Source organism: Leuciscus leuciscus (assembly GCF_965113295.1).
Source record: "Leuciscus leuciscus genome assembly, chromosome: 8".
NCBI classification, from domain to species: domain Eukaryota; kingdom Metazoa; phylum Chordata; class Actinopteri; order Cypriniformes; family Leuciscidae; genus Leuciscus; species Leuciscus leuciscus.
Window position 1 is genome coordinate 41,397,176 of NC_138732.1, and position 14,376 is coordinate 41,411,551.

The 14,376-nt window shown below is 43.2% G+C and overlaps 2 protein-coding genes across 2 annotated transcripts; both read right to left on the reverse strand.

Annotated features, from left to right (window-relative positions):
• Positions 1-196: 196 nt before the first annotated feature.
• Positions 197-2,714, reverse strand: LOC309505307 (uncharacterized protein; the record flags this gene model as incomplete). The annotated part of the gene is made up of 4 exons (XM_082178683.1): positions 2,520-2,714; positions 1,820-1,957; positions 1,251-1,558; positions 197-415 (listed from the first exon to the last, which is right to left on the reverse strand). The coding sequence occupies exons 1-4, from the start codon at positions 2,602-2,604 to the stop codon at positions 197-199; spliced, it is 750 nt and encodes a 249-aa protein (XP_082034809.1). The 5' UTR covers positions 2,605-2,714.
• Positions 2,715-10,423: 7,709 nt separating this feature from the next.
• Positions 10,424-12,231, reverse strand: LOC309505308 (uncharacterized protein; the record flags this gene model as incomplete). Its single annotated transcript, XM_082178684.1, has 3 exons — positions 10,424-10,427; positions 11,192-11,814; positions 11,911-12,231. The coding sequence occupies 3 exons, from the start codon at positions 12,229-12,231 to the stop codon at positions 10,424-10,426; spliced, it is 948 nt and encodes a 315-aa protein (XP_082034810.1).
• Positions 12,232-14,376: the final 2,145 nt, after the last annotated feature.

Consider the following 14,376-nt stretch of genomic DNA (forward strand, 5'->3'; position numbering starts at 1 on the left):
AGAACCATTTGCCCGCCCAAATTCCACATCCCCCGCTTCTTCGCAGGTGGGGAAACAAATGTGGTGGAATCGGGAGTGGAATTTATCCCTGTCCACAATGCTCCAGAGATTTAGCCACAGTGACCTCTCAGGGTGGTAAGAGGAACTAATAGGTTCAGTGGCTTTGGCCACATTCAAATAAATTGACATTGGATGGTTAGCGGACTTGGACTTTGCAGCCGCCGCGAATGACTGCTTTCCCCACACCTTTTGCAGTCCTGGACTGGTGAAACAGGACGCGGGGGAACAGGAGGACGTGGTGATCTCTTACACACTCATGTGACTGAGCGCATATAAGAAAATCGTCCAGATAAGCAGATATTCTGAGCTCATTGCCTCTCTGCACCTGCTGAACCCATGCAGAGTTAGGCTGAGCCTGAATGGAAGAGTAAAAAAAAAAAAAAAAAGTGTACACATTGCTCTGAAAGGAAAAACTGATATATTTCCTGTGCGCAGGATAGATGCTTATATGAAAGTAAGCATCCTTGAGATTGCCCCTGCAGATTGTGCGAGCGAGAGCTTTGTACGCACTACTGCAACGCTTTACTTTGGAATTGACAACAAAGCATTGGCACGTCTTCAAAGTACAGAATGCTGGCGAGAATGCTCAAGTCAGCCTAAAGAAATGAGCCAATAACTGTATTTTTAAAATAGTCGCCGTTTCGGTATAATTATCTATAAGATCATGTTACTTGTTTAGAAGATGTCACACAATTTTGCCAGTTCTTATCTCTTTAGCATGCTGGCATTTTATAATCCATCTTGAGATAATGGCGACAGAGTGTTCTCATGTCGGAACCAAACTTTGGAATGAACTCCCACTTTCTGTAAAGTCACTACCGAAATTTAAGGCCATGTTAAAAGCACATCTTTTCAGACTTCCTAGGCATCTTCATGACGGGTGTTTGATCATTACCTTGTCTATGTTTTGTTTTTTTTCTCTGTACTGTTATTTGTTTTTAGTTATTGTGAACCACTTTGGGCAACAGCTGTTGCAATATAAAAATGAAACTCTTCAGGCAAATAAAAATAAATCGAGACTTAAAGTAGGACATTTATTTGTTAGACAGGAAAAACATCCCATACATCAGTGGTAAACATCAACACCGTTAACTGCATGCATGGCCACATTCTTTATGGCCAGGAGGACACCCCTTAGGGCCAGGACATGGGGCATCAGGGTGACTTTTTTGGCAGTTTTCGGCACACACTGCAGGCTTTGCTGGTTCGGCCACATACTTCACTGGAGGCTTTGCTGGTTCGGCCACGTACTTCACTGGAGGCTTTGCTGGTTCGGCCACGTACTTCACTGGAGGCTTTGCTGGTTCGGCCACGTACTTCACTGGAGGCTTTGCTGGTTCGGCCACGTACTTCACTGGAGGCTTTGCTGGTTCGGCCACGTACTTCACTGGAGGCTCTGGAGGACCCCCCTTAGGGTCAGAACATGGGGCATCAGGGTGAGTTTTTTGCCAGTTTTCGGCACACACTGCAGGCTTTGCCGGTTCAGCTGCAGGCTTCACTGCATGGATTCAGATAGTCAGCTTTAATCAGTCCGTTTAACATTCAGTCTTAGATGTACAGCACAAAACACGCAAAGCATGAACAACAAGTTGTACATACAGAAATACATTTTATTTTAATTATTATTCATCATCTATAAAATTTGTAAAGCAATCCTGTGCTTGAAACTGTGCTATCGGCTCAATACACGGTGAACGATAAAATAAGTCCAACTGAAATAACGAGAAGGCTGACTCAAACACTAATAGAACATAAATACCTGTAAGTGGAGCCATACACTGACGTCCACATCCATTGCTGCAGCATTTCTCATGTTTCGGACAGTCACTATCATAGGAACACAACTCAGCACACGTTCCTCCTCCAGATTTTGTGCTTGGACACTGTCCTGGCTTTTCTGTGATAGAGACACATGACAGAAACATACAGTAATGAGACTTTCAGCATTCAGTGATATGAAAAGAGTAGTCAAAGATCAGAGTAGGTTTTACAAGAAAATACTAGTTCAGTCTTTCTACTTTATAGTTTCATATTTAGTTCAGTTGAATTAACAATGTCCTCCAGAGCAGTCTCGATCACAAGTACATCCTCCACAGCACGACCGTCAGCTTTACCAGACACCACGAGTGTTGTTGTAATAGTTTCAGTATTTATAAGTCAGGGGTTTCGCAGTGTGCGTCTCAAACTTGAAAATATTCATACATTTATCAGCTTCAAATCAAGTAGAAATACCATTTATAACTAAACTGACAATTAGTTTCAAAGACACAGAGTGCCATTACAACCTACCCCACTACTGGTGAGGTGTGTTATAGAAGCACAATGCAGAAAGAAGACATCCATCAATATGTTGTTCATAAGTTTACCATTACAACTAATTGTACTGTACATCATATTTTGTAAGGCATTTATTTATGCATTTCTTCGGGTGGTGTAATGAAGCTAAAAGATCTTCTCACCTATGACTCCAGCATGGTTTGTGCTCAAACATGCAGACAGACACAATAAAACAACACTCAACGAGCAGTACACTCGAGCTATCATCCTCTCGACCTGTGATCTCACAATCAACTCTACTGGAAAACGCGCTGAATTAGTCAGTCAGTAGGAACAGTGAGGCACACAAAACTACACTGAAAACATGTGTTGCTGAATCCCTTAACATAAAGTGCTGTCCAAAGATTTATAGATCCAAGGACGTCTGGGTAACTCCAACCCTGATGAAACTCACCTGCGTGTAGCTTTCTAGTAGCCTAATCTTGAAGACCTTGATTAGCTTGTTCAGGTGTGTTTGATTAGGTTTGGAGGAGTGGAGCACTGCGGTCACCCAGATGACATAATTAGAAGATTGAGTGTTTCTATGGCAACACTATCAATGACAAAATGGTCAGGTGGTACAGCGATCACATGGTACAAGTCGGAGCTCTCAGAAAATTCCACGTTTACAAGTTGTTGTTATGAATACACCTCTTACACCTAAACTCTACTGGAAGTGGATCTCTACTGGCATAAATTTGCGTAGAATATGAAGAGACACAGCATACACAGACACAGGGGCATGTCTAGAAATGGAAACTGAATTACAATTGCTGATTGACTTGCGATGCGGATCCAAGTAATTATGACTAACAACAATGTTTCAAGCAACTAGGGAATACAGCCATTCTTATATCAACGCCACTTTAAAAAAAAAAAATATATATATATATATATATATATTGATGATGAACAGATAGAATTTAGGCTGAAAAAATTTTTATTGAGTTAACAATAGGGGAATACAGAGCCATAAAAACACTTGAATCTATAAAACAATGAAATCAAAACTTTGCATCTTGTATCAAAATCATACATCTAAAACATAAGCTATCTTTTTCAACAGCCTGTATGTCTTAACAACTTTATAATTGTCCTCTATTGAGGTTAGGGAATTGTGAAAGATCTTTAAGTCAGTGGAAAACTGTCTACCATTCGGTACAGTTGACGTACTTTGCTTTATGTATATTATATTTCCCAAATAAAATATGAATTTAATTAAATTGTCAATTTCCAATAAACCGGTATCACATTCCATAAACAAGACCATAGATCTTGCACCTTGGAAACATATATGTTTCTGGATATATCTATCATAAACGGCAACACTTCTGTCATCTCTCAATAATATTTCCTCTCATTCACTCCTGTCGTCATTATCTTAAAATCTGTAAATATGCACATTATTAGCAAACCTTAGGTTACTTGTGTAACCCTGGTTCTCTGTGAACAGTGCGATGTATCTCACTATACATCCCCAGGCGTGATAGACTTTGGAAGCACCAATTACGCCACAGCTCACAGTTACAATCACAGCTCATGATAAGGAGCCCACCCCCTCTCTATATATACAGCTATGAAACCCAAAACGGCATTCTAAGCACGCTCTTCCCCTGTGTTATGCGAGTAGGGAAGCTTGGTCAGATACCTTGCTCTGTTCCCAGAGAGCCGGAGTTACGCAAGTGACCTAACGTTCTCTTTCAAGCAAACACTCGGTATATCTCTATGGAAATGATATAGCCAACTCCCGTAACGCATGCTTTCCAAAGTTGCCGAACAGACCCAGCAAGAAAGAAAGATAACCTTTCGATTTTCCAAAGAACCAACATTGAGAACTTCATGAGCCATAGAGGTTGCAGTTAGAGACCTGCACTCCCGCGGGACTACCGCGGGACCCGCGGGACCCAGCGCAACCGAGTGCGGCGCGGGACAATATTTGATGGGTGAATGCGGGTGCGGGCGGCAAGATATTATTGTGTGCGGGTTGCGGGAAAATAAAATTATTTGCGGGAAATATCGAACAAAATAAAATAACTAGAAACAAATAAAGCGTTATTTATCTAATGCACAAGCAACAAGGATAACTAAAATAAAAACGATTTACAGGCGCAAGGTCGGAAGCTAACTCTCGCGTGGTTCATAGGCGCGGAACAGCCAAGCCTTGCACCGCATTACTCAGGTGGAACGTTTAGTGTTACAGATATTAGTTCGTTATTAAGAGCTTATGTGTCTCGCTCATCTGTCTTCAGACAGACGGAGCAGCTCTTCGTTTCGTTCAGCGGACGTTCCAAGGGACTAGCCGCGTCGAAACAGAGCCTATGGATAGTTGACGCCATTGCGCTGGCGTACACTTCCAAGGGTATGCAGTGCCTGTTGGGTGTCAGAGCGCACTCCACGAGAAGCATGGCTTCATCGTGGGCCTGGTCAAGTGGGATTGCCTTGCAAGATATATGTATGGCGGCAGGCTGGGCCTCCCCGTCTACATTTACAAGGTTGTATAAACTAGAGGTTCCCGCCTTACAGGCCAGGCTGTTGTCAGTCTAAATATACCAGTACTGTCTGTTCTGATGCTATCGGTTCAGAATACTGTGTCTGCTGAGCACTGCTCGATGAGCACTGCTCGCTGATCGACCGCAAGATGCTTCTGGGCAAATAAATAAGACCCACAATTTTCCATCAGCTCAGGCCGTACTCCGCCCTGTCTGTATGATGCAATTTGAGTCTGAGGGACGCTGCTATATGTGGAAGCGCGCGGCTCCGCCCCTCCCTCTTCCCGGACTCCCTGTGAGTTCCCCTGGTGATTATGCACTATATGAACCCCGGGCTTTCGCCCTTGGGTCTTTGGTGTGAGATCCCAGCACGCACAGCGTTTTACATTGGGTCCCCTAGCGTAAGATACTTACGCAGTACGAGAGACCTCTCGTAAGAGAACGTACTCGGTTACTAACGTAACCTCGGTTCTCTCTAGAAGAGGGAACGAGTACTGCGTATCTTGCCGTGCATGCACACGCTCTGGTTAGCTTCGGCGATGAAAAACCAGATATCAGCTGCCTGCGAGCGGTATTTATAGGCCTAAGCCACGCCCGTTTCGGCGGGACGTGACGCAGTGGGCGCGAAGCACCCTAATTGGGTCTGACGTCACGCTAGGCCTCGCTCGATAGGCTGCTGCAGTTGCCGCAGAACAGCCAATAGGCACACGAGCCGCCTTGCCTATGTCTGTATGCTGCCGCAACGTGTTTTACAATAATACAAAATTAAGGATAATTTTTTGGCTTCAATATCTCGCGGAAAAGGGATTTTCCCCTAGCGTAAGATACTTACGCAGTACTCGTTCCCTCTTCTAGAGAGAACCGAGGTTACGTTAGTAACCGATTACGTTTCATTTCGAGGATCAACGTATCCAGCTGAGGAATAGGTCAGTTCTATATTTGCTTTGTTCTAATCGCAAGTGTCTGTACACGCAAAAAGACTGTTTAAATATGAATCGTGTTTCTGTGTGTGAATGAATGAATGCACAGATGCGCGCTGTTGTGTAGCTACAGCTGGCAAAAATACTGTTTCAAAATGAATCGCATTTTTGTGTGTGAATGAATGAACAGCTTTTACCAAACTCTAATGCTATACTGAGATGAGTAAAAATCTGTCACAGTGTCTGGTTTATGTTCCTTGGGTCACCACTAGATGTCCTCCTTCCCCACGGTGTCCATCACACTCTTGAACTACATTCCCCTTGATCCTTGTCTTTTCATTGCACTCAGCTGTCCCTTATCACTGATCATTGCACTCAGCCTGTTCCCCATTAGCATTGTCATTTCCCTGTGTATATAACCCTGTCTGTTTTAGTATGTGTCACGGAGTCCTTGTAACTATCACACCACTTCTGAGCAGTGTTGGGAGTAACGCGTTACAAAAGTAATTCATTACTGTAATGCATTGCTTTTTGCTGTAACGCGGTAATGTAAGGCATTACTGGGGGAAAAAAAGTAATATTTTACTCGGTATAAATGTCAGTAACGCGCGTTACAAGCATTGTTAGTTAACCTGGAATAAAGTGGTTGTTTTTTTTTTCTTCATACAAATTCGCCAAAATCACCGCGAGATCAGCAGAGGAGAAACGTCCGCGCAAAATGTTTCACTTCCTGTAAGTTAATCAGACAGAGCCGAGATGAGTGAGCCTGCAGCGGATAGTACATTCTCAACAGCGAGAGAGGGAGTTTCCTGCTTACCAGTCGCAGTGGTCCAGCGCCGTTTCCATGGCAACTCTGCGCCGCGGCTGCTCCAGTGTTTGAAAGCGACATGAATGTTCAAAGTTCACGCGCACGGCAATTGATTAAACCACGTCAAAATCATGCAGCATTTACAAACATCTAGAATTAGAACATTACTTAAATAAAAATCTCATTAATATTAAATTATACATTTAAAACTGATTTTGGAGATCTATGACTCGTTCATAAACCAAATGGCCTATGCCCACACTACTGCAGTCACTCACAAAAATAATTAAAATAAAATAAAAATATTTGGCTTAGTTATTATTCATTAGTTATTTTTATTTTTGCTAAAGTTTAAGCCTAAAGTTTACCCCGGGCTTAAAGTAAAAAGATGTCTGTACCATGCGTCCATGCAAAGTACCATGGTAATATTTGAGGTACCATGGTTATATCTGAGGTAGTATGTACCATGGTAATATGTACGGCAGAATGTACCATGGTTATTTCTGAGGTACTAGGGCATGTACCATGGTAAATCTGAGGTACCATACTATGTACCATAGTAACATACTGTACAGTATAGTACTTCAGATATTATCATGGTACCATGATAATATCTGAAGTACTATAAAGTATGTACCATGGTTATATCTGAGGTACTATGGTATGTACCATGGTAAATCTGAGGTACCATACTATGTACCATAGTAACATCTACAGTACCATGCAATGTACCATGGTACCATGATAATATCTGAAGTACTATATAGTATGTACCATGGTTAGATGTAAGGTACCATGGTACTACCATGGTACTACTATGGTACTACTATGGTATACCATGGTATGTACTATAGTACATCATGGTCAAATTTCTTATGGGTCCAAGCTCAGTCGGATACCACATCACCTTCTACTGGATGTGTAATGAGCTAATTGAGCATCATACGCTACATTTAGATTGCCAAATCCATATTTGCAGTTATTTTGGTGAGAGTAACTTAAAAGTAATGCAATAGTAGTGTAATGCCTTACATTTTAAATACAGTAATATTGTAATGTAACGAATTACTTTGAAATGACAGTAACAAGTAATAAATAACGCATTACAGTTTCGAAGTAACTTGCCCAACACTGCTTCTGAGTACTGTCGTTAGACCTGTTTATGTTGGATTGCTACCTTGGTTTTGACCCCTGCCTGGACTGTGTACGATTTTGGATTTTCCCTAAATAAAACATTCTTACCGCATCCTTGGATCTTCCCTTCTTTCCCGAGTGTGGATCGTGACAAAATCGACTACAAAAATTGGATAGATTATAAAGTTTTTACTGTAAAATACTGCCACATCAAATAAGCTTATGTTGCCAATTTCTGCTCATATGTTAAATATATATACTATGTTTTGTCAAAAATAAAGTCATCAACTAAGATGTTATTACAGTGTTTGTTCCAATGTAGGCTATATTCAAACTAATGAATCCTTAACTTTGAATTTTAGTTTTTACAAAGAAAGATTACACTGGAAATATTGTTACAATTTTAATTGTTGTTGTAATTGTATAACCTTTTTAATGAAATAGCAACAAAAAAAATATATATACACAAGGATAGATGTAAACAAAATCTTAAAAGGTCAATATAAGCCTTCTCTTTAAATTATTTTTATTGTGTTTTATTAGTGACACATTTGGGTAGAGAATATATTCCAAATCTGAAAACACAGTATGAGAACAATTAACTGCACAATTACTAGAAATGTTTACCTTGGATATTATACAATTTGCAAGCACAATTTGTGGAAAAAACAACAACTGTGAACCAATTATATATATACCAATTTATGTCTCCTCGGGTGTGAATCACGCCCACTCGCATATTGCCTTTCCAAACAAAAAGTGTCTTACAAAATTTAAATCAATGTATTGTTTTATGTGAATGATTAGGCAGGATGATTTTCACATCATTTTGACGAAAAAACTCTAGGCGACAAAATGCATTATACAGAAGTCTTATGGACACATATTTAGTATGTGTTTTGTGGCCTTATTTCAGAAATTTTCATTTTTTGTTTTTTCAATAACCATGCATAAACATTCGTCGGTACGCAAAAACTTTTCGCAGTCTTGAGATGGGGTCCTTTTGGGGTCCTTGAGATGTTCTGACATGCCCTGACATTTGTGCTTTTTTCAGTTGTCAAACTCCTTAATAAATTATCTGCCTATATTTCTGCACATGTAGATGTGCCTACCAATATCACTGTGTTCTCAAGTGCACACAGGTAATATTGCTTTGAGCAATAAAGCAAATTATCATTTTTGTTTGGTGAAAAGCCCTAGCATTGCAGCACAGTGCTGTGCTTAAAAGCTATAGTCAATGCTCAATAAATTCATGATGTTATCAAAGCCAATGAATAGGGTTGCAAAATTCTGGGAATTTTCAAAGTTGGAAAATTTCCATGGGAGTTAACAGGAATATAAGGGAATTAATGGGAATTTACAAAACTGAAAGGTTATTCCTTTAACAGGGAACTTAAATATAGTTGAGGAAAATATATTGTAGCATAATCTTGGCTAAAACAAGCAGATTTAATGCAGCACACTTAAATATCTCTGCTATTAAATCATATGCACACTGCAGGGCTACTGAGGCCACGCCCCCTACATGCACTGTGCATTCCTCAGTCACATGCACTGATGATTTCTTCAACCCTGGAGTACTGAGGACACACTTGAGCTTGCAAACTACATAAAGTGTAATGAGTAATATTTTACTCAACATTCATGTTTTTGTTATTCCGTGGAAGAATTAATGGTTCAGTACAAGAGTTAAAGTTTTAAAGTTCTACTCTAAAATAAATCTGATAAAAGATCATGTTGTTTACATTGTTTTACTATTTAAAAAACTAATTTTTGATATTTATGTTTGGATATGATAGTTTGTTGAAATTATCACCAAATTCCAGTTAATTTCTATTAATTTCCTTTAATTCCCATCATTTTTGTGGAAAGTTTTCAAATTTGAATATTTCCACAAAAGAGATATATATATATATATATATATATATATATTACGTATTATATATTATAGACTTTTACAAAACAGAGAAATATCTGACACTGAGCAGAAATATTTAACACACATAGTATAGCCTCATATAAATATACTTGATATACTTGATAAGTAGAGATGGTGGTCTAGTGGGTTAAACCACTGAACTGGTAAATCGAAGGTTGCTGGTTCGATCCCAGCAGTCACCACCAGTGCTTGAGTGTCTTGAGCAAGACACTTTACTCCACGTTGTTCCAGGGGGATTGTCCCTGTAATAAGTGCACTGTAAGTTGCTTTGGATAAAAGCGTCTGCCAAATGCATAAATGTAAAATATAAATGTACTTCATACTTGATATGCAAGATTTGCAGTTGGCATTAAAATACTAGACTTACCTGAAGAGGAACACTGCAGCTGAACTTTAGTCAAGAGTGTCAGAGGTTTTGGGTTCTAATCCGCATTCGTAGGTTGTTTTTTTGTTTTTGTTTTTTTAAACCGATTATGCTCATCAGTGGTTGTATATCAAGCAGGGACACTTTGTGTGCATTAGGCTATATTTTGTGATTTCACCAGAACGAATAGATATGAGGCGCCGTCTAGGGCTTAAATCGAACTTCATTCACGCACACATAAAACGCTTGCATACACATATACTAAGTAGTCACACATGTATACTGCTGAATGCTCCAACTATATGAAATGCACAACGTCACATCTAAAGTCGCTCACGCACACACACATAAACTCTACACACACGAGACGCGCGGAACTCTCCGCGCACATACTCATCTGAGACGCGAGCACACACTAATAAGAGAAGATGGGAGGGGCTAGACAATAGACATGAGCACATGGCTCAAAATAACAAAACACCCATGTGCAGCACAAGACAGGACAGGCATGTGACATTACCCCCTCCCTACGGAGCGGCTACCAGACGCTCCATAAGACCAGGGTGGGACGGGGGGGACAGACCAGGGCGGGAAAAGGGGAATGGACCGTTCAGAAGGCCAGGGAGGCACACAAAGTTCGGGAGTCCAGGGCGGAGCAGACAGTCCATCGGGCGGCCAGGGCGGAGACGACAGTCCATCGGGCGGCCAGGGCGGAGACGACAGTCCATCGGGCGGCCAGGGCGGAGACGACAGTCCATCGGGCGGCCAGGGCGGAGACGACAGTCCATCGGGCGGCCAGGGCGGAGACGACAGTCCATCGGGCGGCCAGGGCGGAGACCCCTCGGGCGGCCAGGGCGGTGAAGACCCCTCGGGTGGCCACGGCACAGGAACTGGAACTGGCACCACCGACTCAGGCACCGGCACCACCGGAACCGGCACCACCCGAACCGGCACCACCCGAACCGGCACCACCCGAACCGGCACCACCCGAACCGGCACCACCCGAACCGGCACCACCCGAACCGGCACCACCCGAACCGGCACCACCCGAACCGGCACCACCCGAACCGGCACCACCCGAACCGGCACCACCGGGGCGGAGACTTTCCCTCGGGTGGCCAGGGCGGTGAAGACCCCTCGGGCGGCCACGGCGGTGAAGACCCCTCGGGCGGCCACGGCGCAGGAACTGGAACTGGCACCACCGACTCAGGCACTGGAACAGACACCACCGGCTCAGGCTCAGGAACAGACACCACCGGCTCAGGCTCAGGAACAGACACCACCGGCTCAGGCTCAGGAACAGACACCACCGGCTCAGGCTCAGGAACAGACACCACCGGCTCAGGCTCAGGAACAGACACCACCGGCTCAGGCTCAGGAACAGACACCACCGGCTCAGGCTCAGGAACAGACACAGGCTCGACGGCGGCCATCTTGTCAGGGGAAACAGGCTCGGCAGGCGTGACGTGAACAAGCTCGGCGGCCATCTTGTCCGAAGAAACAGGATCAGCAGGCGTGACGTGAACACTCTCGGCGGCGGCCATCTTGTCCGAAGACACAGGCTCGGCAGGCATGACGTGAACAGGCTCGGCGGTGGCCATCTTGTCCGAAGACACAGGCTCAAGAACAGTCTCTGGATCGGCAGACGTCCTGTGCTTCCTCCACGCCTGCAGTACCGCCACTGCATAAAAAAGGAAGACCACTCTCTTGGCCGTGGCAGGACTGATGGTGGGCGACTCCGAGACGATCTCAGGGATGACAGCGGGCTGCTCGAAGGGGACGGCCTCCGGGACGACAGCGGGCTGCTCAGAGGGGACGGCAGCGGGCTGCTCGGAGGGGACGGCAGCGGGCTGCTCGGAGGGGACGGTCTCCGGGACGACAGCGGGCTGCTCGGAGGGGACGGCCTCCGGGTCATTGGGGAGGCAGGAAGTCTTCCTCCTCCTCTGGACCACCAGACTCGAGACCACCGGAACTGGGACCACCGGACTCGGGACCACCGGAACTGGGACCACCGGACTCGGGACCACCGGAACAGGAATGGAGGAAGTCTTCCTTCTCCTCCTCCGTTTCGGGGTCACCGGAACTGGGACCACCGGAACAGTCACGGAGGGGTTCTTCCTTCCTCTCCTCCGTTTCGGGACTAGCAGTGAAGGCTTGCCTTTCTGCGGACCGCCATCTGCCATGGTCCTCTCCTCCTCCATAGTCCTTTGAACACACCTGGCGAAATATTCAAACAAGGAAATTGAAGACCCCTTATACTCGCCAGAAAAAATTTCACTCCGCTGAATCCACATATTTGGCTGGTTCGTTCTGTCACGGAACAGTGAACGAGAGACGAGGATTCAAATGCAGAGGAGATTTATTAAAGGGTAATCCAAAGTCGTGGTCAAAAACAGGCAGGGTTCAATATCCAGACAGGCAGTACAAACTCAAGAAACAGATAGCCAGCAGGAAGGAAACACCAGGAACATGTAACTCAGACAACGAACCAGCACAAGACTACAAACACAAGGAGGCTAAATAGGGGAACAAACAAAGGAGGGTAACGAGACAGACAGGTGGGACAAATTAACCAATAATCAGATAACAAGATGGGAGGGGCTAGACAATAGACACGAGCACATGGCTCAAAATAACAAAACACCCATGTGCAGCACAAGACAGGACAGGCATGTGACACAGGCAACATATCCCAAACTTGTTTCCTTTTAATTGCAAAGATAAATGTAAAAATAACAAGGCAATTTCTGTGGAGAATTTACCTTTTTTTTTTAAAGAACCATAAAATAAGATAACTACAAAAAATGTTTGACTTCATGTAAGAGAAGTGTTAAAATGAATAGATCTGGGTACAAATAACAGAACAGAACAATTACTAAAGAAACAGAACTTCTGTTCAAAAAATCATGGAACTGTTAAAACAGACATAAAGTGAATAATGTAGATTAACTACAATAGAAAAACAATATAGACTATTCTCTTATTGATTATGAAAATTAACTAATTTCTGCAGAGACCAGTCCAAGAAATTCATTAATCAAAGGTTTTAGTCCTCCTTTGTGAACAACATGACATGGGGTTGTATTCTGGTTTTTGGTGAGACTGTTGTGACATGCTCACACAGGTCATCATATTTTTCCCAGGCAAAAGAGTTTCTTCTGCAGTAAGCCACGTAATGTCCAAGAGATTCCCTTGTTGGTCCTGGAATGAATGCAACAACCCCTCGCAAAGTGAACAGCTGATTGTCCAGCTCCATGTGGACAGGGATTTCAGACAGTGGATGGTTAGTATCCACACTTGTTTCAATACACAGTAGTTGTCCAGCTATGCATCTGTGTGTGACAGAGCCATTGCAGAGGAATTTCATTGATGGATCATCCTTAATTTTCCAGTTATCTGGACACTCTTGGGGTGATTTCAGTGGCTTCAGACACTTGGACCTGTTGAGGTGTAGCCCATCTTCCAGTGCTGCTTGGAGGCTTTTCAGTCCACCAGTTTGTAGAATATCTATGTTGACTGGTAGGAGATAGATGGTCCTTGAAGATTTTGTATTTCGGCTGCAGTATGGAGAAGAGCACTCAGCTGTAAGTGTTGCACTTGGCATTTGTTTCATTGTTGATGCGATAATGTTAGCAACATTGCAATCCGCATTGACCTGCCTCACACCTGATTTTAGGTGAACACACTGAAATGTATCCAACAGCATTTTTGCCCTCTTTGCATAAGCATCTTTTCCAACTCCTTTTGTGACTATGGTCTTACCAAATCAAACATTTCAGTTTTTGTGTGCTCTTTGTCGAGATAATGACAGAATGATCCACTGTCACAGAATGCAGAGCAAAGGCACTGGCAAAAGGAATCAAAGGCACAGGTATTACTTACACTTACAAGCATTTTGTCAACCGCAATTGGCTTTTTAGCCTGGTAGTTGCCATTTTTCAAGACATACATTTTTGTCTTTTTTCTTTTCAGGTTTATGTCTGCATGCAACCACTCAGAGCAAGGGGTAAGGTAGGACAGTCGCTTTTTTGGAGGAACACCGAGGCCTTTCCAGTTTTCAACAGGGTCTTCCTCCACTGATTGTTGCTTAACCCCCTGAGGTCTACGGTATCGCCGGCGATACCAGCTCGCTTTTTTTTTATCAATGTAAAAGAAACTCATAAATACTCTGTTGACTTTGATTTTCCATAGGAGTTTCATACATCAATCGATTCTGTTAAATGTGTATTATTTTTGTGTATACTCACAATAAAAACAAAGTGTTGTGCTTTTTGCCAAATAAAGAAAAATAAACACGAAGCGAGTTCTGCCTTCTCTCTGCCAGTGAAGTCCATTCTGAAACGCGT